The sequence below is a fragment of the Vidua macroura genome, chromosome 5, assembly GCF_024509145.1.
Source record: "Vidua macroura isolate BioBank_ID:100142 chromosome 5, ASM2450914v1, whole genome shotgun sequence".
NCBI classification, from domain to species: domain Eukaryota; kingdom Metazoa; phylum Chordata; class Aves; order Passeriformes; family Viduidae; genus Vidua; species Vidua macroura.
Genome location: NC_071575.1, coordinates 26440020 through 26466484, shown reverse-complemented (window position 1 = coordinate 26466484; position 26465 = coordinate 26440020). Strand labels below are relative to the sequence as shown.

At 39.6% G+C, this 26465-nt stretch overlaps 1 protein-coding gene across 1 annotated transcript in view; it reads right to left on the bottom strand.

The window, feature by feature from the left end:
- FGD4 (FYVE, RhoGEF and PH domain containing 4) overlaps positions 1-26465 on the bottom strand; it is a 61679-nt gene that overhangs the window by 15994 nt on the left and 19220 nt on the right. Inside the window, exons 2-6 of the mRNA XM_053978842.1 lie at positions 19059-19223; positions 11589-11760; positions 7721-8207; positions 2140-2229; positions 17-162 (exon numbers count right to left, since the gene is read on the bottom strand). Coding sequence (XP_053834817.1) covers positions 17-162; positions 2140-2229; positions 7721-8207; positions 11589-11680 — 815 coding nt within the window. The 5' untranslated portion in view covers positions 11681-11760; positions 19059-19223. The remainder of the gene's footprint in view (positions 1-16; positions 163-2139; positions 2230-7720; positions 8208-11588; positions 11761-19058; positions 19224-26465) is intronic.

The following is a 26465-nucleotide window of genomic DNA, read 5'->3' as shown; positions in this document are numbered from 1 at the left end:
GTGAATTGCCTCTTACCATTCTTGCATTCTTTTTTCAAGTTCCGGAAGTAAGAATTTACTGTGGAAGGCATTTATTGATGAAATGTTAGAAAATATTTTATTAATTACTTCAGGTGGAAATGAACCTCTGTTGGCTTCCTCAAGGAGTCTGGAATAGAATACCTGCAATACAGAAAAAGAGCCACAAACCTATCAGCCGATTATATTTAACCAATGGAAGACCACCTATCTACCCCTCCTGCTCCAGCTGAGGCAAGATTAATATTTCAATAATATAGATGGGTAGTGATGAACTCATTCATTGCCTTTCCCTCACTGGAAGTGAAAGGCTTCTCCTCCCCTTACACCCCACTTTTGTTCTCGTGAGCCAGGAGAGCACTGCAGGCAGGGCTGACATAAGGAGAGCCAAGCTGAAGCAGTGCCATTTTGGATCAGCTCCAGACATCCTGTCTGTTTTAGCAGCTAGATCATCTCAGCTTTCCCAGTCTTCCAGCAGTATTTTCTACGCTTCTGTTCTTTGCAATTAGCATGATGTCTGATCATCACTTTCCTTGAATGCTGTATCCCCTTATCCTTTTGAAATCAAAGTAAATAGCAGACTATGAGTAGTCCCCACATATTTAAAGTACAGAAGGGACCCAGTTCTGAGTGGACTATAATCTCTTTTAAAAATAAATATATTCTTTCTCCATCAGTGGACTCAACCTGACCAGGTGCAGCTACAAAACATGCATCTGTTAATATGCACATCACCAAAAAAAAGTATTTTTGGAGAGCTACTGTCCCTCTGCCACCCTCTCCCATGCTTGAACAGATTGCATGTCCCTAGAAAGGGCTCCAAAAGTCTGGGTAAGGACTTGAAAAAGAACAAAAAAGTCTGAAGACAGAAACTTTGATCACTCCAACTGAGACAGCAGAAGTGTCTTAAAAGAAAAAAAGCCATATACTGCCACATACACTCTAAAACATGCCCAGTTTGCTGCATTGCCAACAGGACAGTTAGTTACTTTGAAGACCATAAAGATTACACAACTTTTTAACCAAGTTCAGAAATATAACAGTCCCTTCCCAGTCTTCTGCTTTCCTCTCCTTAGAAGCAGTTGAGCAGCTGTGTTTGAAACTCATTTTTCAGAATTCTCTTCAGTTAGTATTTGGAAAACAGACATAGCAGTAATGCACTTAGGAAGCCATCAAGGAAAATAATTGTACATTACCCATCAGAAAAATCTATGAAGGAAGTAAACGTCTTTTTTTATTTATAAAATTCTCTAAATAGCTTTTTTTTCCTGCAATATTTTGGCTTTTAAAAGTCACCATATATCCATCACAGTGTGGATCTGCTGTGCAAATCCACTTTCATGAGGACAGTTACTTAGATCCTCAAGCAGCCTGAACAATTATTGTATCAGTTGAGACTTTTTACTTTTCATCAACTGTTCGTACAAAACTTCTGCACTGGACCTGAGAAATTTAAAGTGTAGAGTCTGAGAAAAATATCCAATAGTAAGGCAATGCAAAGCTAGGGGCATCCAGGTAAAGTGTGTATGTGTTATGTGGAAAGTAAACAAGACTTAGGAAGGAAAATTATCAAGTACAAACTTTTACATTTGAGAAATATCAGCTAGATTGTACAAAGCATGAGCGTCCAACCCTTTCCTTGCAGGAGCACTTATTTCTCTTTCTAAATACACAATGGGAAAATAGAGGATATACTTTTTGGAATGGGCAACTTCGAGGTTTTTTAGGACTAAAGAAAAATTCTGATTGGGTGGATCAAATTAGAAGTATTTAGTACTTTTCTAATGAGTGGGTGATTGCAACATTCACTCCAATTCACTGGAAGCCAAGACATGGTTATCCATCCTCCTTGTTGGCTACCAGCATGATTGCTTATAGTGACATCTCCACACACAGAACATATTTCATTAATAGCCACAAAATTCTAATACTTATTAAAAATATAGCACTCTTAAAATAGAAACAAAGGCAAAACCAGGTGGCAACAGAAAATGACTGACTGGAAAATCAGCAAATTGCGAAAAACATACCGTATCTCATGTAATTTATACCCACACTTATATATAGCCATTTGAGTGTATTCAAAGCAACACAATAAAAGCAAATACAAGAAAAATGTACCCCATCTAGGAGGTCAAGTCGGCTAACGTAGGCCTTTTCTGTTTGCAGAAGTTCATTGGCAATTTTGTGACGTTTCTGCTCATCTGTCTCCTGTAGGAAAATAAGAGCAGCTCTTAGGATACTGAAGAAAACATAATTTAATAATAATAATAATAAAATTTTGAAAATACTTATGACTATCTTATAGTCCAAAAACTGAAATACAAGTTTAACATTTAGTAATAAACACCAACTTTGAAATATACATAATTTCCCGTAGTTTAATCAACACATACAAAATTCAGAGAATGTTAAAAATCAATTATATTGCAGAGCAAATCTCAAAGCCTAAAAGATTTTGTATTTACAGTTTGTATAGGGATCTTTGCCAAAGCACCAACTCCCTACTCAACAGATCAGCTCACATCCTGGCAATTGAGTACCACTGACCTTTCAGAGCTGGAAGAACTGATTTGCAGAGTAAGAAGGAGCAGATGGGAACACTCAGTGTTCACCCCCGCCCCATTTCAGAAATTATTTGAATGCGTGTTCTTTGCACAACAAAATTATTGAAAAATGTGGTACAAAATGTTTTATGTTCACCAATACATTCATTGCTGAATAACTGTTGACTGCAATTAGAGGATTCCTTCATTAAGTTTTTATGGAAGTCATTTTAGCATATTAAAGGAAGTTTTCATTTTAAAATCTTTTATTCCGCAAAATATATTTCTGATTCTTCTGCTGAACAGAAACTTAAAACATTCACTCAATTTTCAGTATTAAACTAAATATGTTAGAATATGTAATTATGAGTTGCTGGGCAAAATTACTCCAAAACAAACAATGAAAGGACAGCCTTCTACAATGTAAAAACATTAGGGAAATGCCTCAGGCTTGCAAGTGTCAGGCTCAACAAACTGACACTTCCATTACAAGATTCTTTCTCCAGATTTAGTGATAGTCTGTTCACATCTAACAACATCAGAGTCTTCCTGAAATAAATGGCAGTATTATCACAGTGCTTATGGGAAACTGGTGATTGCTAGACAAACCATAAAAATTCTTCATAAAAAAAATAAAGAGGAGACCTTGAGAGAGTGGTTTCTGACTTCAAACTGCACACTGCTTCCCACAAGAGTATGATAAACATTTGCAAGTACCTTTACAAAAATTGTGTGAAGAATACCAAATATTAAAGTACAATCTTATATTTAAGGGAGTTCAGTGCATTTTTCCCCATTTTGGTATTCAATAAGTATTCCAAATTTCAACATATTTCAGTTCTAATCTGCAGTGTTCACAGTTGCACTGCTACATGGCAAACCTCCTCCCTAAAAACAGGCTTTCAATAGTGACTTCAAAGCCGTTCATTAAATCTGTTTAAATCAGCATAGCAACCACAGTAACCTGCAGAAGAGTGTTTTAAGTGCTGTCAAGAGACACTGCAGGGAGCTGAAGGATTAGCTATTACAGCTACAGCTTGCTGCTTAGCGCAGCCATTTACAAAAGATCTCACATGCGGACTTGAGGCACAAAACCACGGAGGTCAGTAATCTAAAAATAATTGTACATTACCCATAATTTTATGGGTAAATTTTTAGTAATTTTTAGTAATTTTATTTTTTTTCTCAGCCCAGAACCCCACCTTCTCCCTGAAGTAGTGCTATAGAAGCAATCCGTAGTTTTTAGAAGATTACTTGAACTAATTAAGAGAGGGAAAATCATGCATAACAAACACACAAGAAAAAAAAAATCACATAAAATGAGCTGAGCCCAGACTTCCAATCCTCTCAGTATCAACCTTACCCATCATCTTAATTCTTGAACCTGCCTCTCCTTTCTACATCAATTGCACGACCTGACAGAGGGATCTTCTATGTGGGGGAAAAATGCACATCATGGATGAGTTCTATTTTAACCACTGCAGCATGCACTTATTCCAGCATAATAACACCCACCTACAAGGTCAGATCAGTGCAAAAATAACAGAAAACTCCACTACTGCTTTTCTTTCAGCACGTCCTCAGTGGGGAAGCAGGGGGTGTTGTTGAGGGGAGGGGAAGGTAACTTCAGGGAACAATTATTTCAAGGAACATTTTAAACTTCTGTGACAATCCATAACACATGGCAACTCAGCATATAAAAACAAGCAGAAATGGCTAGTGTGCTATATAGAGAACATTTACATTACACAGGTACATGATTTCATCTGAGGACCAAAATACCAGCAGTGTGAGAGACCAAGAGTTGCATCAGCAGGGACTGTAAACCTGAATCTCTATTCCACTGCTTACAGTAATTGTGTCAGCTGGATCTAGTTCTTTACTACAAATCTGCTCATCCTTAGAATAATTATATTACTATGGATGCTTAAGAAATTAAAATAAGTAATTTTGAACCCTGAAACTAAGAAGAGGTGTGAAAAATACTGGTGAAAGTATGAACTTTTTTATTATCCAAACCAAATAGGAGCCATCTCCTGTCAATAAAACTGTACCTGCCAACATGACAGTGATGTATATGATTCACCCTTACTCAGGCATAGCCCTTGCCCCAAGGGCTTTGTAAGAATATATTAAACAACATAGACAGGATGAGAGAAGTAGAGTATGAACAAATATAATTTAAATTACACTGTGCTTGTTTCTTGCACAGCAACCAAAAAAGCAGGACTGATATCCCTAAAGAAGTGACTGTTCACAAGAAGATTTATGCATTTATATTGGTTGCTGAAGGTACACAGCTTTGTTCCCATTACTGTTCCTAAAGACCAAAAAAAGTAGAATCGAGAAGCTGGTAGAACCTCTCAAGACTTTCAACAGTAAAACATTTCTTGGCAGAGAATTAACTTAGCAAAACCAATTTTTCCCTGGTTAAACTGAAACATCACCCTACATTTATAAATCCAGTATCTACACCAGGTTTTTGCATCTGAAACATCAGAGTCCCCAACACTATCATTAAAAGAAGACACCATATAAGGACTTTATTAAAAATGCCCAGTGGATTCTTCCCCATCTGTGGCATACAGGCCATCTATATTCCTATTTCCTACCAGTCTCACAACAAACACTGACACATTTGTCCTCTTCAGTTAGCTGCAGCATCAGATTCCCACAAGATGTTATTCAGGAAGTTAATTGATTGAGATGTTCTTGTACTAGTCAGCCTCCGCAGTTTAGACAAACCAATTTTTATGATAGGAGGTGTTTCTGCTGCAAGGCAGGAAACTTTTAACTTTTAATTATCTTTTTGCTTGTTATGATTGTGTTTCATTACCTACCTCTACTCTCGTTGTTTGGGGAAATTGTTTCAGATCACTGCCAAATTTAATAAGTTTTGCTCAACTTTCCCCAGAACCTGCAATAATCTGTCTTTAGTCAGATCTACAGTGATTGGGGGGAGAGGGAGGGGAATAATTGTAAGAGCAACACTATTTCAAAACAAGCCTTCTTTTCCAAGTCCAATAAGTAATTTCTGCACTGGTTTTGCACCAGTTGCCAATTTAATTCATCCCTTCCAGCTGTGGATTTAGGATTACTTCTACTGTACATGTAGATGTTTACAAAGAGAAAGAGCACCACTTTCTGCTCTTCCCTGAACTAAGAAACATGGCATGCAAGAGACAAGATACTTTGCATCAGCATCAAAATACATATATCAGACTCAAAGTTTGACTATGACTCACATGCATCTGCTCCTTTTGCTTTTATTCAATTGTACTTACATTTTTAATCAAAAGGGCAGGAGAGTGTTGTTATCCTGTGCACTGCAACTTCAACTGGACTGTATCCCAGTTTTAATATTCTATAATGACTAAGTAGGCATTTAGCAAAATCACAGATTGTCTAATGCTCTTACTTCTTACCAGTGTGTGCTTGAACACAGAAACAGCTTAAAGCTCCACCAGAGCTCTCCTGTTGCTCATCATCCTTCTCCTAATCCAGACAGCATGGCAGCAGCTACATAGACCACCACAGGGCTGATTTCACCTCCAGGTTGCATTAATCCAAACTAAATCAGTGTTTGATTCTGTAAAGGGCGTCAGACACACTTCTTAACCTCACTAGGCTAAAGGGGAAGTCCTTGTTGCACAAGGTATCTCAGGAAGGGCTGGTGTGACCCAGCTCAGTTTTACAGATTCGGGTTCTGCACCAGTGCAAGCTTAAAAATCATCCTGCATGGGTATGTCTTGGTTTTGTACCCTTCAAGCACCAGTGAACAATATACATCTAGTTACAGTCACATTACACCTCATAAGCTTAGTGTCAATACAAGACAGATCACACGTGCTGGTCCCAGCAGCTCAAAGACAGATTTTAATGAGATTGCTGCCATTAGCATTTGTCCAGTTCCTTCCTGAACTTTAAAATAGAACTGCTTCCCTTTTCAGCTTTTTTTTCTGAAAATGCTGCCAGCACCTTACTGCATGACTTGGATTCAAGCTTAACATCATTGCCCACTGGGAATTCAGCACTTTATAGGCATAGAAAGGGAAAACAGGCATTACCCAAAAGGAGACAGAAACATTACAACAGGTGTGGCAGGCCAAAAGTGCCTTGGACTGTGCCCAGGCTTATGCTTAGGGGTGGGGGGGTTCATAACATTCATTCATTACTGGGGAAAAAAAGAAAAAAAGAAAAAAAAACCAACCCCTAAAAAAAAGAAGAAAACCCACACAACCCATCACTCTCTTATCATTACGCAGGATATTTCTCACCTTTCCCACTCACAGAATTTACCTCCAGGCATATATGTATGCCAGTTATCCAAACTCAAGGGCTGCAGTGGACTGTTGCAGGTGCACACCCAACCAGCAGAGAGGAGCTTTTCCAGCATCAGCTGTTTGGCTCTGTGGTGAAGAGGAAGGCTGGACAAGCTCCCCCTGCCAAACAGGGGATGGCTAGACCAGAACTGTTAATCACATTTACTGCTTGGGTACAAGGAGGCAAACTGCATAAGTAGACTTTTACAAGTGAAAAATATGCACCATTTTTCAGCAATTAATTTCCCAAGACAGATTTCCTTCCACCCACTTACTTCATTTAAATCTTTAAAACCTTCCTTACAAGGGAGGTCAAATTCATCATGGTGTAAGTTCTCCTTGCTAAAAGGTCATATATTTAGTATACCCTGAATATTGCGTGTATCTGATCACTAGCAGACTGCCACTGCCGTTCCAGCTTTGACTTGACAACTACATCCAAGTTAGGGATTCACACAACTCTTCTGCCTGAAGCTCTGTCATTACAGTTTACTGCACATGGCATTTTATTTCATATACACCACTAACATGTGTCCCTTGTAGGCTGGCACAGCTGAAGCATGGTGCTAAACAGGCACACATATTTTGAGTTTCACTTTTTTTTAAACCTCAGATAACTAATAGTGAAGGAGCCAAGGGGATGAGAAGAAGAGCAAAGGAGGGGAGAGAGTGAGAAAAAGCAAGCAAAAATTTTTCCCATCTTTTTTCAGAGGGAAAATAACCAAAATATCTTCAATTCTGACCTGTTCCTGGAAGCCTATTTTTGTAAATAAAAACCTAAAGAAAATACAAAAAGTAGTGATGCATCAGGAACGAAACCATTTCTCTTTTTACCTTTGTTTCTACAGGCTGATCTTGTTTACTGCTTTCCTCAGCTGGCTCTTCCTTGACATCAGTATCAGTTCCTAGAGTTTCATTTTCCGGTGGGAGCAGCGTGTCACTGCTCAGACTCCTGTGGCAGCTGTTGAGCATCTGCTCCTCACAGGCAGCCACATTTTGCAACGACTCCCTGCGAGTCGTTTCCCCTTCCCCGTTTATCAAGCTGCAGTCCATGGCATCATCCAGGACCGGGGTGGACGTGGCCGAGCCGCGGTCCAGCCATCTCCGCTCCTCATCTTCCGGCTGGTCTTGCGCTACGATGCCGTTGGCTGTGGGCAGCTGTTCAACCTGAGTTTTGTCAGTGGTACTGTTTCCCTGTTTCTGTAGTGAGTGCTGGGAAGGGAGTTTTGGCTGAGCTGATGGCATGGACCCATATCTTCCTTGAGATTTAGTAATGTGAAGAACAGAGGAATCTTTCTTGAAATCACCAGGATTCAGTGAGCTAAAAACACCAAGCAAACAAAACATTGATGAGAGAAGAGTTAAATATGGACTTAAAGAAAATCCTGGTATGGGAAATAGGAGAGTTGCAACATACAATCAGTTCCTCCCAAAAAATATTTTATCTTCCTGCATTAAGATTAGGAAGTTCTGAGACCTGAAATGCATTAAAACACTTACAAACAAGCTTCTCTTACTAGAAACCCAGACCTCTGTCCATTTTTTGCCATTGCATCCCTATGTGTCTTGAATCCCAAGTTAATGGGAGATTTAACTTGGATATTAGGGGAAAAAATTCTCCACTGAAAGGGTCATCAGGCACTGGAACAGGGTGCTCAGGGAAGACTTTGAACCATCATCCCTGGAGGTATTTAAAAGGTGCAAAGGATGTGGTTTAGTGGTGGATTTGGCAGTGCTGGGTTAACAGTTGGATTCAGTCATCTTTTGCAACCTGATTTTTTCTGTTCTTAGCTCCATGAAACAGAGCAGGAAACCAAGAAACTGATAGAGGAAGAAACTTGTCCAAAGTGTCCCAGAAGGTTACTGGCAGAAATGGAGCAAGACTCAAAATTTCCCAAGTCCTAGTACACTGCTTAAACTAACAAGCAGCCCATTCCCTAACAGCTCTTTAATTATTAAAATTAATCAAACACAATCAATCAAGAACACTTAGCATCTCTTTCCTTAGTTCAGAATATGACATGAGGACGTTTACATTTTTATCTCATTTCTTTTCCAGTTACCTTAGTTAGCAGTGTCGTTTTTTCATGCTGCATCTTTTCTGAAGATCTTTTTCCTCCAGAATTTGTCTCTGCTATAAAAACATTATCTCTTGTTCCTGACTGTCCTCTAACTATTCCTGGTATGGACTTCCATCTTCTGGAAGGATGAAAACTGCTTAAAAACTGTACTTTTACTCCTTATTTCTAGGATTCTTTACACAAAGGTTGCAAACATATTCTGCACTTTTGTGCACACGGATCAAAAATAACTCACACTAACTTTATCTTTTTCCACCATATAACAAAAAAAAGTTTAAATCACATTTTCTTTAGGCATGTAAAGGCTATGTTTTTTTAATTAAAAAAAAACTTAACTCCAGGATAAAATTAATATACATTTTTCAATTGCCTTCACAAAGAGGTTTAATTAATTTTCTGACATGCCTACATGCTTGTGGGCTGTACAGACTAATGAAAATAAGTTATTATAGTTGACAATCACAGTTTGCAGTTCGTGAACGTGCTACCTAGCCATTTCAAGATCCGTAATTAAATTGAAATTCAACTTCACAGAAGACACATTTTGTGGGTTGAGCTCATTCAAAAAAACAGGAATTACCTCCACTGCCCAAGCAGGATAATCGAGAACCCAGCATGCTAATCATGAAAGTTTCTCATAAGCACAGATCATAGACTTGAGCAGAATTTAGTCACTGGACAGATATTACTGCTGTACCTAACAAATGATGCTACCCAAAACCAACTCAGCTTCCCATAGTCCACAAAATCTCCCTACTTCTAAAGGGCTATCAACAAGAAATATTTCTTTCTTTCTTTATAGTTTTCTTTGATTGCATAATACAGAATAAGTTCCTGCACAACGCAGCAGGCAGGTCTACGAGGAAGAAAGGGCTCAGTTGTGTGAACTTGAAGAATTTTCTTTCAGAAAGCATAATTTTTTTTTTCTATGGATACTGCACTGTTTAAAAGCTAGGTGATGCTTTGGAGGAAAACTGGAAAACAGAGTGATAGCAGGATTAGAGACTGGTGCTAAAAGAATTCACTGGACCTCCAGTGCTGCAGTAATCTCTTTTACCCATCTCTGAGCACCTGCTATCACCAAGTGCAATTACGTCTCTGTCTAATGACAGAAGCTTTTTGCAGAGGAAGCTCTGACATTATTTCTATTCCAATGGACAGACATACTTTTGCAATGCTCAGCTGCTTCCATATAAAGGATTACATTTCACCTATCTTGAGGGGAAATTCTTGCAATGAAAGCCCTTTTACTCTGGCTCCACAGCAGGTCATGCATTTATGTACTCTGCTGTACATCATGCATTCACTCCCACAGGGGCAGCCCCTCTGAGATCCAAGGGATTTCATGTCCCAAGGGAACATGAAAAAACCACATCCAAAACTTGCAATGCACAACTGTCACTGGACTGTTTCTTGAGCTGTTCCTCTGTCACGGGCTTTCTGGAAAGTCACTCTCTTTGTACAGAGCAGATATATTTGAAACTTCTGTTTCAGAGCTTATAATGCGTCTACTTAGAGATGTATCATGTGCATCTAATTAAAGCAACTCAAGAAACACCATTTTGCGAAAGAAGTTTTCACTGTGGATTTTTTTTCCCAAAGTTCCAATGTTTCCCATAAACCACAGAATTGAAACACAAGAACACTGAGCTTTTCCACCAAAAGCACAGAGTACTACAAAGCAAGCCATTTAGGGAATATATGCCATACCACTACAAATAATTTGTAGAGTTCACCCTCTTCACATGAATGATTGAAGAAGTTAAGACAGTATGAAACTAAAAACAGTATTTCAGGTTTTTCTACTTGCTTATAAAAGTATTTTTTCTTCTTCAAGAAAAAAAGTATTTAATATTAGCTTCAATATTAAACATTTCAAATTGCTGACATTTTTCAGGTTGTTTTTAAAATGCTACAAGTTTCTTTCTTTCTTTCAAAGGAAAATTAAGACTAACGCCATATGAAAAAGCACACCTTGTTAATCCAAATATACAACTGGCTCCTACTATTTCAAAACATATGCAGTTTTTTCATCAAGTCTTTTAGCAGGGATAGGAGTGAGCCCTACCACAGTACCAACATTCTTCCTCACAGTGATGCCTCAGGTTTTAGCTTTTATATTTTTCAGATACTGCACTGCTTTGGTGTGTAGTTCTGAGCTTCATATTGGGGGATAGTAAGCTCTCTTCACAGAGTAGGGAGACAAAAAAATTCCTTCTCTAGCTGGAGACCAAGGACAAATGATTCAGATTTCAGGCCCAAGAGAATAAATAACGATGGACTGAAGAGAGGAAAGCAAGAAGGATGGGACTTCATAACCTACAGCTGTAACTGGACAATTAACTCAAATATGCTAATGAACTGGGACTTATAAAAGAGACACCCCAGGACCGGTCGTCCATTTTGTGACCATTTTGGTTCATCTTGGGTGTAGCCCTGGCTGGGCTCTTGTGCTGCCCAAGGTGTATCCATTGAGGCCTTCTAATAAACACCTACCTTATTCTTTAACTCCATGTAGTCTCTGTTCTAGGTCAGCCTTCACAAGGCATCAACAGCTTCAAGTTCCAACAATCCCCACACAACAAACATAGTTACAAACCAATTCAAATTCTATTACATACCTGCCTCCCTCAAAGCGGTTGATGAGATCTGACACTTTACTGGACTTTTCCTTTGTGACACTAGAAGCAGCAGCAGGTGTCTCTTCCTCCATTCTTGGTTTCTGATTTGTTAAAGCTTTATGCCTAGGGATTTGGTATGTTGCCTTCTGCAGATGAATTGGCTTTGGAGGCACTGCAAAGAACAGCAACAACAAAAATTAATCACTCGTATTTCTTTGAGCTTCTAGAAGACGGAATCATAGAATGGCTTGTGTTGGAAGGGACCTTAAAAATCATCTAGTTCCAAACCCCCTGCCATGGGCAGGGACACTTACTACAACACCAGGTTACTCTCACAAATGAGATTTTTGCATAAAGAACTCATTGCAGCAATGAAAAAGAGATACTCTTGGCTTTAATTAACCTTAAAGCTGCTTTACAAATATAGGGACTTTATATAACTCTTCGTGCACTGTTTGGTTTTAGGGATCTTGTTATATTTCTTGACTAAAAGCTGAACCATATGCTACTTTAACAAGCAAGCTAGAAAATTAGGGAGTTTTCTTGTTTTCTTTCTGTGTGTTTGTTTTCATAATGTACTGTAGGAAATACGTATGAGAAGTTTATGGTTGCAGGTTTTGTAATAAAAAAGAATTAAGCACAAAGGAAAGAGCAATACTGTGGAACTCAAGAGAGAGATTTAAATTGCTGCCCCAAAACTCTGGTGCTCTCATTCTTCATCTTATCCCTTGCGACCTCAATAATAATCATCATTAGAAAAGGTATTTGCCTTCAGCTTTAAAATTCCCTTACTCACTGAACCTTTGACTAATTATACTGCTGAAAACCTTCCCTGCTGAAAATGTTTTTTTTATTCTTGTTTTTTCCCCATCCTTACCATAAGTCCTTCTAATTAGATTGTTAATGATCAGCCACTGCTTAATACAGCAGTGACTAGAACACTAAAGACAAAGTGACACATAAAGCAACTAAAGTCACAGCACTAAAATCTTTAAATTAACTTCAAGCAACCATGCAGCATTGGTGGGCAACAAAAGCACATCACAGTCTGGGCCCAAATGCATTCCACATTGGAGCGATGAATGTCCAGCTCCATCAAAAGGAGAGACTTGATGGAAAAGGACCTGAATTCCCCAAGAACGCCTGCTCATTCCCACATACATCCCCAAAACACACTGTGGGGGGAATGAAAGCATTTGTATGAAATTGGAAAAAAATTATTGAAAGGCAGGCATAAATTGACAGCCAATACCCTGCCAGTGGAACCAGTGGCCCAGGGGCTCAGGCACTGCTCCACAGGCACCACATTGCAGTGGGGCACAGGCACTGGCCCTCCAGCAACTATAAAGACCTGCCACAGAGCAAGGGAAGGGAAGGAGGACTTGAACTGGCTTTTTTTACCACTCTTGTGGTAGGCACAGAAGCCCTAGTACAGGATTCACAATAGCTGGATGTGGAAAAGCCATGTTCCTTTCATTGCTGATGCTAGAATATCTTCTTAACTTACCCTGGAAAACCCATGCATCACAGGAATGATCTTAAATCCCATCAACCGACATTTGAAAGGGATGTTGAAAAAATTCTTTCAAATATGCTAATGATGGTGATAAACTTGTAGAAACACTCGATTAAGGGCAATTTTTCATTTCTTCCCTTCATTTAATTTATAGGCAATACAGGAGGTAATATTTGTCTGTGTTTCCAACCTAATTGCAGTTTAATGGGATTGCAGTGATCGCTGCAGTCTGAAAAGTACCATGAAAGACTCTATGCAGAAATGAATTTGCCATAAAAAGCTTTAGAGTTCAACCATATCAACTGCAAAGACTGATAGATGAAATAGTCAGAGGGAGAAGGAAGAAATTACTGTAAATCAGATGCTTTTACTGTGCATATGTGCACCTTTAGTCTTCAGAAGCTTTATATTTATTAACACATGCAAAAAAAGCAAGTTTGGGGAAGGATGCAGTACAGAAAGATGACTCAGAATTCTGCTCTTATGAAATAGTTATTTGCAACCCTGAAACAAGCAGATTATTAAATTGTGCAACTGCTTCAGCTGCAGTGACTGCAGTCCCTCCTGAGAAGCCCTGTGCAGCTGCTGGGCTGCAGCTGCAGTGCAGCAGAACGGCTTTCCCCAAATTCCCTCTTCCCAGGGAGCTCGGGCAAGGCCTGGCAGAATTAGGCCAGCGAGCATCCGATAATTGTCCAAGCACTGAATAGCTCACTGTGCTGACAAAGGCCATGGGACAGCTGAAAAAAGGAGACACAAGCTGGCTGGGGAAAAGCAGGACAAATCATTGATCATAAGCACTGCCATCCCCTTGGGGAGGAGGTGGATAGCAAAGGGGACACAGCGTGGATTTGCTGACCAGCACCACAGCAATTTGTAGGACATTTCTTGCTCTTGCTAGGGACTCTGTATAACCCCCAACCCTGTGAGTTCTTTTCTGTAATGGACTTGTACATCTCCTCAATTCTTCTGTACATCTCATGAAATGTTAATATCCTCACAAGGATATATTAAAACTACTAAACTCGAGGGAATTAATGTCTACTGATAAAGCAGAAGGAATTAGTTGGTAGCTATTTTTATACTGGATCCACTGGGACAAAAATCAAATTCTAGGACATTTTGTGGAAGTCATAAACTTTTGCAGCTGAAAAAACCACAGCTAAGCAGTTTACGTATGGCAAGCAATGAGGAACCTTTTGTCAAACTGGACAATCCCCATATACTGAAAATCACTGTAATGTCTTCAGAAGAGACCCGCAAACCAAACAGCCAATTCACTTAGGCAAAATATTTTATTCCTTACTCCCTATCAGCACCTAGCACACAGTATTTCCCCTACCAGCTGCTGCTGTAGCTACTGTATGGTTCAGAAATAGTGCAGTGGAGAAAGAATAGTCACGAGATCAATGGAAAGAAAAGAATCCGTAGTATTAAAAAAAAAAAAAAAAAAAAAAAAAAAAAAAAAATCTCACAACCCTCAAACCTTCCTGTAAGCTCAGCCTTGTTAACAGGGATTATGGAAAGCAAATTCCATTAATTCTCTCCTCAATGTACTTCTGTAGTGTTTTGTTTTAATCAGATTATTTTTCAGTGTGTGCAGAGCAAGGATCTTAAGGGGAAAAAAAAGAAAAGACTGCCCTATTGTAGTAACCTGCATAATACAGAGCTCTGTTTGAGTCTATAAATATTCTTGCCTCTATACTGTAGAATTTTGAGCTCATTAGAAGATATGAACTGCTTATTCTGTCCAAAGAAAACCCTTCCATATACTGAGGTAGCAGATGCTGTACACTGCTAGCCAAAATCAAGATTTATGCTGCAGTGCCTAGCTGTGCATTCAACTTTGCATATATACATAAGGAAACATCAGGTAATGCTATAGAAATGGCTCAAAAGGTACAACCACCTTTGCAGACTCCAAAGCATATCAGCAAAGGTACTTTATCTCTTGTCTTAGAAAGTATAATATGTTCAATGGTTAAAAATGCTGCTATGCCTTGACTCAATGAAAATGAAGTTAAAAGTTCCTGTGGTAAGCAGCTACAGCTCTCCTGGCTGAGTCATCCATCATCACCTCCCTGCATGCTCCATTGCCTTCAGGAATATAAAATGAGCACTGCTGAATAGATGCCAAAGATTTATACTCTTAAGAACAATATGAAATAACCAGTAACATAACCACAGCAGAAAGAGAGAAAAAAATCATCTCTTTGAGATGTGTGTTTCCATGTTTTTAGTTCACACCACAAGAAGACTCTTTCATTAGCATATCAAGAGAGAAGACCAATAATAGCCAGATGTGTTTTGTTCTATCATTTGTCTTCTTCACAGAGATAATTTGGCGATTTGTCAGTTTTGTTGATAAAAGAGACATTGTAGCAGGTTTCTTAAAGGACCACCAAGACTGCAGAAGCTTACCTAGGATCAGCTGTCAGTTTTAGTTCAATTCACCTTTAACTGTACAAGTTTTATTTGCCAGGGAAGTACAGTCTGTATCTCAGACCTTTAAGAGGTATCTCAGTTTTTTAAACCCAGGCCACTGAAAACTTTTAACCACAGATTTCATAATAACTGAGAAAGGAAGACAGGATTCATGCTACACAGCAGATAGGCAGCTAAAATTGACTGCCAAAGTTTAAATGTTGAATCTGTTGCATCCTTATCCTTTCACAGTAGCACAAACCAAGCCATCTTTTGGAGTGGAAATTCACCTCCAACCCAAACAAAAATGCCTCTTCAGCCTCAGCAGGAGATTCATAAGTACTCCTAGGCTTTCATTAGAAAAATTTAAATGAGCAACTGATGCACAGTCTTGAACTGACAAGACACTTCACTGCTTTGAAGAAGTGTTGGCATTTCCACATATTTTGCATTCTGCAATAAAACTGCCTGGTACAGACAGCAGTTTCAGTGCCCAGTATTTAGCAATTTGACATCATAAAAGAACTGATGCAAGAGGATCAAAGAGCAAGGAACAGAAGAAACTAGGGGGGAAAAAGGCCAATGTTTTCATGTCATTCTACATGAACTCTGCTATTGCAAGGTTCAGATCACCACCCACATATTTGTAGGTAAGGGTAAATTTCAAATTATTTAACAATTTGCTTCCTCTCTTGTGGATTCATATGGAGTAGCATATTTTGCTATTTCTACTGACTGCCTCCAGTCTGGATTAGTCCACTTTGTTCCATTATCAGGGAATGCACTTCACTGGTGCAAAGGCAAAGCACCACATCTCACAGCTGGTACAGACACACAGACTGCGACTGCTTTGCTCCATGGCCCTGATCCCTTTGCTAAACACCCCATTGTCTTTCAGCCCATTTCAGGCTTTGTTCCAGCTTTGTTCCAATGATTTTCCTGAAGCAAATGCTCCTCCAGACAGAAATCTGACACATGAATTGCTGAATTGTTGATGGAAGGAATTATTGGGGAACAAAAATTGATTGAAGGAATTATTGGAAATCAAAAGCTCTGCTATTACTGACAGTGTATCAGACAGGTTTTTTTACTCCTTGAAATGCCAGGGGGAAAAATGAAAATGAAGAATTTTATATTGGATTGCATGTAGAAATTTATTCACTTGACCTAGCTACCCTGAGTGAACTTTGCAGAGACGAAGTATAGACAAAAGTACAGGGTTCACTCAAAGTGCAAGATTTTGAACATTTTTTCCTCAATGTTAAAGCTCTATTTCCCTTAATAAAGCAAATTTTTACTGAAAATGGCTGTACCACACTTGCAACACAACCTCAAAGTCATGTTTATATCTCTCATTTTAATTATTTTGGTAGGTTAGATGAAGGTCATTTTGCAATTAGTTCCTCCACAACCAAATAAGTTGGCATTACAATTCAGGTCTGTCATCTTGCTTCCTTTCACTATGAAAGGCCAGTTAGTATTTGCATGACTGATTGATTGACTGATTTCCATCATATGGAAAAATGTTTCCTACTGCTATAGACCAAAAACATTTCTGTACCTACACATGAAAGCTCTTTTAAAAAATAGTGGCCACTTTTAAACCAATAAACCAGAGCAGTCTAGTTTGATTAGAACATTTAGTCTCCCAAATGCCTCTCTCATTAATTGTGGCATCTTTTGCTTCAATTCAATAAAAAGCCAAACAAAAGATATACTATAAAACTTCCATCTGATGCACATATTTAATATTAATAAATGGAGAGCGACCCATGAACAAAGGAGACACAAAATACTATTTACAACAGTATTATTGAATTTCATCCACACAGCTGCATTTCTAAGACTACCACACTATTCCTGGCTGTGGCACATTTTGGAGTACACAATATTGACAAACAAAAGGAAACATGGCTAGGAAAGAGCAACAACAGCTGTGTAACTTGAATGAATGGGGTCCAATAATATACAACTCCTAATTTATCTAATAGCTAAAATTTTATACTAAATGTGTTGGCTTTGTTTTTGAAAGGCTTAAAATCTTTTTATTGATAGCACATTTCTATTTATCTATTAATGACTTCTAAAATATTTTTCTTAGGAAGAACACATGTTCTCTTTGCTGTAGAGAATTCATTCCAAAGACCTAGGAAATGGTGCAGAAAGGCTCCTCAGATAAGTAATGTTTACACATGACTGGCAAAAACATCTTAGTTTAGTTAACAATACTGGCAAATGTTCTGTAAAAACAGATTACATTAAAAAATACAGCTTTGTTTTGCTCTCATTCTCCTGAAGTAAACAAAACTTTCTTGACACCTCAAAAATTTCTTCCCACCCTTAACTCTAAGATGAACTCAGAACTGATCAAAATTCTTCAATTCTTATTGAGTGATACAGGTATTTTTGACTCCACTACTTGATGACTCTGTGTGATTCTAGTTTCTGTACTTGATTTAGATGTGCTCTACTACTGGGTTTGTGTGACCAGGCTTTGGTAGCTGGGGGGACTACAGGAGTGGCTTCTGTGAGAAGCTGCCAGAAGCTTCCTCCACATCCAACAGAGCCAATACCAGCCAGCTCCAGGATGGACCCACCACTGGCCAGGGCTGAGCCATCAGAGAAGGGAGTAACACCTCTATGATAATACATTTGAGAGGGGAAAAGAAGTTATTGCACAGACATGATTGTGCTCAGAGAAGAGAGGAGTGACAATATGTGAGAGGAACAACTCTGCAGACACCAAGATCAGTGCAGAAGGAGGGGCAGGAGGTGCTCCAGGTGGTGGAGCTGGGATTCCCCCACAGCCCGAGGTGCAGCCCATGGGGAGGCAGCTGCACCTCTGCAGCCCATGGAGGTCCATGGGGTTGCAGAGATCCACCTGCATCCCGTGGAGGAGACCCATGGTGGAGCATGTGGATGCCTGAGAGGAAGCTGTGACCCCATGGGAAGCCCACAATGGAGCAGGCTCCAGGCAGGACCTGCAGACCTGGAGAGAGAGAAGTCCACTCTGGAGCAGGTTTGCTGGCTGGGTTTGTGACCCTGTGGGGGACCCATGCTGGAGCAGGCTGTACCTGAAGGACTGCACCCTCCACTCATGCTGGAGCAGCTCATGAAGAACTGTAGCACACAGAAGGACAGACGCTGGAGAAGCTCATGGAGAACTGTCTCCCGTGGGAGGCACCCTGAGCTGGAGCAGGGGAAGGACTCCTCTGCCTGAGCAGTGGCAGAAACAACCTGTGCTGAGCTGACCATAACTCCCCTCCATTCCCATCTCCCTCTGACACTGGGGAAAGGACACAGAGCCTGGGAATGAGGTTGGGGTAGGGGGGGCAGATGTTTTCAAGATTTGTTTTACTTACCATTATCCTGTTCTGATTTTGGTTAATAATAAATTCAACACTTTTCCCACGACAGTAATCAGTTTGTGATCTCCCCCTGTCCTTATGTCAACTCAGGAGCCTTTTGTTATATTTTCTCTCCCCTGTCCATTTGAAGAGGGGAGTGATAGAACAGCTTTCGAGAGTACTTACCTTGTGGCTTTGGACTTGCAGCTGAACGTGGGGACTGTTTGAGTGGCACACTTCCATTTATTCCCTGAGCCGCTTCATAGCGTACATTCTGCTCCACATGCCTGGCTGTGGCACCCGCTGCACAAGCTCTAGACAGTATTAAGGGCTTTGGACAGATGCTGCTGCCTGGAAAATAAATACACACAAAATTAAGAAACAGGACTGAGTATAGGGTAGAATGGCTACAAGAACATTTATTAGAGTGCTAACTATTCTCTACAGAGAATATTAAAATATTTAAGAGTGTCTCATCCTAAAAACACTCTTTGCCTTTCACTGAAATTTGTTATGTTGTTTAAACCTTGAAGGGTTAGATATGAAGAATATTCTTCCACCATGACTAGCCTAAGCTCTTCTATAGGAATATGACAATATCCAACACATATTTTTCCCATTTGAATTGTTGCTTGTTCAACAGAACTGGACCAGCTGGTTCAACAGAACCAGCATTTTTGTTCACCTATTCTATTTCTGTATTTAAAGCATGTACAAAATGCTATATATTCAGAACATTTATTTTACTACTGATGGAAGGATCCAACAGTCAGCTAAATTAATTACACCTTTTTTTGTAGGAAAGGGCCCTATTATAAGTATTGGGGAAAAAAAGAGCACAGCACAAAGCCAGCTGACTCTTTCTGAGCAGAATGGAATTTATTCTCATTCATAGGATCAATATGCTGTTATTGATAAGAAATGTGAAAGAAAATATAAAGTAAAACATATGTAAACAATGGAAACTGTAATAAAAGCACTTATTAGAATGTGATTACAGAAGCCAAAACCATGCTCTCTAGTTTTGGGGCTTAAAAGCAATTGATTCTCTAAACACAATCAAAAACCTGAAAGAATAGTATGAAGGACTTTAAGAAGTCACTTAGGTCAATATTCATTTACCTCTGAATCAAAAAACTCCACAACATTTTTGTGGGAGGAGCAAGGAAAAGGAGGAAAGCCCATTTATCATTTTCTGCGGTGTTGTCATAATTATTTTCATTTAAAAAAATATTAGGGTAGAGTTTCTGCACCTCTATTTACTGTTGTTGTTTGCTACCCTTTCCATTTGCTTGCCTTTGCTGGGTTTTTCTTTACATGGTTCCATAAAAAGCAAATCCAAAATCCACTTAACCGTTTCATAAGGTGATCTTCCTATATCTTCTGAACAACAACTGGTCTGCAAAGTTTGGACCCTCTGGTCTGATCCAACTCCCTCTCCCACTGCAAAATCCACCCACCCCTAGCTACAGCCAAGCCTGCTATTAGAAGTAATGGAAACAGATGCTATGACTATTGCTCTGTGCTACTTAATGATTCTTCAGCATTTTCTGGATTCCAACAATACTTCCAAGTATTTATTGTTTATTTCCCAGAAGCCTATTTTTCCTGTTGAACACTGAGGCCTTACACCCAGAGGTTGCCTCTACCAACACAGATTCCTGTAGAGGTCCATGGTGCGATCAACAATCTGTGCTACCGAAGTCCCAGTACACAGTGATAACACATGCACAACACCCACAGCAGCAGCACAGCATCCTTCCCTCTTCTTGTTCATCCAAGTAGCAGGGGAGCTCCCAGGAACATAAAGGTGGCTGTTCCAGAGTGATGACAATAATCTAACAAGGCCCCCACTCTACAGAAGTGTCTCAGATGCCTGTGATCGCAGGCAGACAGGCAGAGATTGCCTGACTCTGTTTCCTTTGGTGTCGCTCCCATCCACAAAAAGTTGTGTTGTACTACAGCAGTGAGAGCTCTGTCCCACAGCATTCCTCAAAGCCCAACAAGGTAATTTAAGCACCATATCTGTCTCTCCTGGGTGTGAGAGTAGTGAAAGCTCTTAGAAAGACCAAGCTGATGGTACAGGGAGTTGGACCAACAAGTTTTTCTTGTCTCCACCTAAGAGCTGACAGGCTGGATTTCCCTTTCCTACAGAATCCTATAAAAATACTGCTACAAATGTAGCAGTTCGCACTCTAAATGGGCAATTCTAAATTCAGAAACAAATTGAAGAATAACTCCTGTGGGATCAGTAGGTCACACAAACTGGGAAGGCCATTGCACACAATTTATAAATCTATATTCAGATCACTTATAAGTTTGCAGTGAGGGTCAAAGTGTGAAGGCTTACACTTTTCTGAAAACTAATTGGTTTGCAGATCTGTCAGCCAACATGCTGCAAAATCCACAGCTCCCAGAGTGCAGCTCAGTAAGGGGCATTGCTGTGTCAAATCCTCAGGTAAAGGCTAAAAATCTCCATCAAAATGGTATCTTATTTATTAAAAGGATTTCCTAATAAAATCAAGTTCTGCTGTGGCCAGAATAGGAACTTCTTTTGCACACACAGCTTTATCAAGGCATTCACACCTGTTGAAGGTTATCACTCACGATCACATCACACCCAGCCAAATACAGAGCTGCTGCTGAGAGTAGAGCTGCTCTGTGGTCAGCCACCATCCCCCCTCCTTGTCACCTTCTGCTCCAGCTTCTGCTTCTGGCTACTCCTTCCCCTGGGCCAGCACCAGCCCTTGTTGCACAGCACTGTGAGATGAGCAGCAGAAATGTGGTAGGTGGAAGCTGGAGTGCATTTTGGATGGGTTTGACCTGACAGCCGCCCCAGCACTGCTGTTTGCACAAGGGAACAGCCTGGAATATGGCTGGAAGGGGACAGGACAGCTCCACTCAGTAGCAGCAGCCCTTCCTCAGACCTGCCTGATAAGATCATTTCAACACAACCCCAGTTCCTCAAGCAGCTCTTCAGACTTTCATTCTGCTTGGTTTACACATGCACACACACAGCCTTAATACAAAGTCCAGCAAAACCAGCAACAGCTGAAAACAAATCTTTAATGTAAAAATAGGTGGCCTTAAGAATCAATTTTGTTGTCAGCATCACATGGTCCCCACTAGATTGGCAAATATTACTTGCATTCAGTGGGCAAAAGCCATTTTGTAAAGCTCGTCCACTGTAAGACAGAACGGTAACACAAGCAACAGAAAAGAGTGCTTCTCTAGAATGGGATTTTTGCAACTGCTTACAGGAAACAAAAGCTCCAAGAGGTGTTCTGATTCAAGATGTGCTCTGGCTTCACACCAACAACTCAGCACATGGGGGTGTGGGGAAAGAGAGCGACTTCAAATTTGTTATCGTTGTACAAGTCTTTAAACAAATTCTCCTTCCTCTCTGAGAGCCATGTTTGCTCGAGATGGACATGCTGCAGACATTTAACCCATATTTCAAACTAGTGATTTTGTTAATCATGTCACATCCTCAAGCCATGCAAAGCTGGAATGGTAAAAGGTAACAGAAATCTAGCCACAGCATATTTCTGTACAAAACTGAGCAGTCAAATTCTCTGGGCAAAGTGCATCCCTTAACATCCGTGGAAATCTGAGCCCTAGTTTCTAGGCAATGAACAATACCACCTTCCAGGTGATGCAGACAATAAAATTGTGGCAGAAACACAAACTTGTGGTGCAAATTCCTGTATCTAGTGTATTGTATTCAAGTGTATTGTAATATAATAATACATTTTGTTATAACAAAAGCCCAATACATGCAATATTCAGCCCAAATACTTGCTCCACAATCAGCAGCATGCATTTCAGTAGGGCTGCTCAATTGTTGAGGTCTAAGTAAGCAGTAACACAGTCTACCTTTTCAAAATACAGTTGTTGTCCTGTAAATACAATGTAAAATCCCATTAGACATGCAAAAATGCAGACATGCTGCAAAAACCTGCACCTTTTACTGGGCTGAAGTAGAACCCCATCATGATTATTTCTAACCTGATTAAAGAAACACTTACTTGTACACTTCTGCTACTCCTATGAATTATAAAAAATTATAATAATTATAATAAAAATTATAAGGAATTTTACCTGAAATCAGAAATGCCATGTGCAACAAAATGCTACCAGCCACTTGCTGTGTTGACTGGTACATGATTAATACCCCCCTCTTACAATCAGGAATAATCACCTACACTGAAGAGGTGAGAAAGGTGGGGAAAGATTTAAGAGGTGTAAGGGAGAAAGAGGTAATAATAACTAATAGAAAAGAGAAATAAACAGTGCAAATTTGATAAGCACTTAATTACTTTGCTTATCATCTGCAAGGAAATGAGAAGCTAGAATGCCTGCAAACATGCATCTGCAAGTATGTTTGAAGCTAGGTGGAGCATTATATATTTTTCAGGGTGTTTTAATTGGAAATAACTTGGATTCATGAGCATTTAGACAAAAAATCAGCCAGCTTGAAGCGCCAGTAAGATTAAAAAATGGCTTATTTATATTCACGAAGATTACACTCATGTTTTAGTATTGATAGGTCCCGCATCAGCAGTTCCATAAGCCAATCTCAACACCATTAACTCTTCTGTTGTATTTCTTTTCATTCCCACTTACAAGCACATAATGCTTCTCTACTGCTTCAGCACTGTCTCATTTTTACTGCCACTGCGACCCCACTCCTGTTCATGCATTCTGAATGAAAGAAATGCAGTGTTTCTGGATGTAAACAAAACCTATGGGGGAAGTATTAGTCTCTTATGACAAATTAAAGGATCAAAATTACTTCTCTTAAATTACATAGTTATGCATGCCCCATGTGTTAAGTCCCAAGAGCACCTACCCCAGTGGCTGTGGTCTTGCTGTTCTACTGCTGGGTCTTTTCATGTAACACCAATGCAAATCCTCACACTTCCTGCCAGCCCTGGAAAGAAGTGGGTGTTCAGCAAATAGACCCTGCCAAGGCACTGGCTCAGGCACAGCAACCAAACCAGACATTCTCCTGACCAGCTCAGAGGAGTGCTAAGTGACACTGACACTATCAGAAACCACTCCAACCCACCCACCTACTCACCAAACACTACAGGAGCTGTGGCAAGGGCAGAGCCAAGAGTGAGCAGCAGCTTCCTGATCACGAAAAAGGAGGCAGAAAGCAGCTTCTTAGTTACAACACCACATGTTGAGGCTGAGCCAGACATCCAGTACGTGAGGTCACAGATTTTGCACACAGTTGCGTCCAAACCTGCCCTCAAACCTAAGTCTCAAGTAACCTGGTATTTCCCCTTCACAGATTTATCATTTGTGTGAGGGGAGCTGCCATACTCCTGAGAGGCTTATACTGCTGAAGCATACCCAATGTCAATAACAACTGGACTAAGCTCAAATTATCTGAGAATTAGGAATGTGAAGGAGGAGAGTAGGAAGTCTGGAAGTCAACATTTCTCTCGTGGAAAAAAAATAATCTTCCTTCCTCCAATTTCTGTTAAATCTAACATTCCAAGTTAATTACAAAGTGGTGCTTTGATACATCCTCATGTCTCCCACTGCAGTGGTGATAGAATTGTGAATGTTTTCAGCTGCAGAATAGTGCAGAAATTCCACACTGATATTCTGTTCTGTGCAGATGAGCTATAAAGGTTAAACATTAGGCCAGCCTTTACTGTGGTGAGCCACTGCTGAAATATTGTAAATAGCTGACAACCAAACACTGCAAAAAGAGAAGAAAATAGCTTTTGCTGAAGTCAGGAGGGCTGTCTCACCAAATAAATTAGTTTTCTTTCTGCAAGAAGGTGCTGGCCAGAAAAATAAATAGCAAATAACAGACGGTTTAGAATTATCTTTGAAAAGTGGAATCTTGGCAAAGTATAGGGGACAGATCAGGTTCTTTGAAAGGATTAGTTCAGATACCTATGCTGACAAAATGCAAAAACATAGGGTTTTTTTCTTGCAGACCTATTCCCCAGACACAGGCAAAAATATTCTAGACTTAACAGAAGCAGGTAGACCATTCTCAGGGAGTAAAAAAATACATAAACCATATAAAACTATTATTTCTCACTGCATACAGACATTAATAGAACCAGTATTACCTGCCTTTCATAGCATTTTATGCATGGAGTAAATAAATCTTCAAGTGAATATGGTGGATATAAATTGTAGATTGCAAAAAGAATATAAATACTGCTCTTTTAGTTTAATGACCCCTGTGAAAGCACTCATAATATGTGATGGTGGAGTTAAACAGGAAACCTTACTGAATTTCAAACTGTCAGATCAAACACTTGCTATATGATACTTGCGAAGAACCAGAAAATATTTAACTTCTTGGTAGATACGGTACCTTACTTAGTAACAGAGAGCAAAGGTTTCCAGATTGTGGTATGCACGACAGTGTGTGAACCACTGGCAACAAATACACAGAGCAGCAACACAGAAGGAAAACTGAAAGAAACTTCAGCAAGTTTAACTGTGTACAACACCCAAATTATTTTAAAAGAAGAAATAACTTCTGAAATAGTCTCATTTTTAATAAACTGAGGTGGGTTATACAGACCATCAGTGACAGAACCCAATACCAAATGTTCCCATATCTGCTTGGTCTAAGGTGAGACATTACTGCATTGGTTTGATTTGCAGGTATTTAGAAGATTTGAGCATTCCATGCTGCTTTTCCCATGTTTTGCCAAGCATTACAATTGTTTTGGCTGGAAGAAATCATGCATCTTTCTGATGGTAACTTTTATTTCTAGACTGAAACAGAGCTTTCAGTAATTTCTTCTAAAAAGATGGAGTTGCTATGGATGCCACCACTTTTAAGTAGGATACATATTTAAGGCAACAAATTCAAAATTATAAAGTCCAAGCTTTAACTAGAAGCACCAAAAGATTAACTAAATAAGATTTATCAGTAATCCCCTGATCTCAGTCTCAGCATACAGTGAATCATACAAAGCAAGGAACTAAATGGCAAATTCTACAGTCACTACAAATGTCCTGCCAATGCTGGCTACAGGAGGCAGACTCAGTGTGCTTCACTCTGTTGTGCTGTCTGGCTGCAGTCTTTGTTCTTTTGGCTCTGATAATCGTTTCCTTGCAGCAAACCTGTGCATCTGCTGTGACTCTTAGTAAAATGACTCAACAATTAATGGGATTATCTTTCAAAATTTGTTTCAATTTCAGATTATCACAATAATATAACTTGCACTGCTGATGCTGTTGCAATAAAACAAAAAGCATTGTACAGATTTTTTTGTAGTTTGAAAGTAGAAGATTGTAGTTTGAAAGTAGAAGTTTATGACTGAGGTCCTCTGCCAAACCACACCATTTCTTCACTGAGGTTTTTATTACTCACCTACACTTGTACACACTGTGACGATGGTTTTGCTGATGATGGAATAGTTAATCAGCTATTTAATGAATAATGAGGGTTTCTTAAATACACAGAGAAAAGAAATGTTCAAACCACATCTCCAGAAACACATGACTGAAGGGAGAGCTCTGAGTGTGAGCAGTTCTGTTCACAGGAATAAATTACTCCTCTTCCACATACTTAGTTCCTCTATTACAATATGTTCCCTCAAAGCC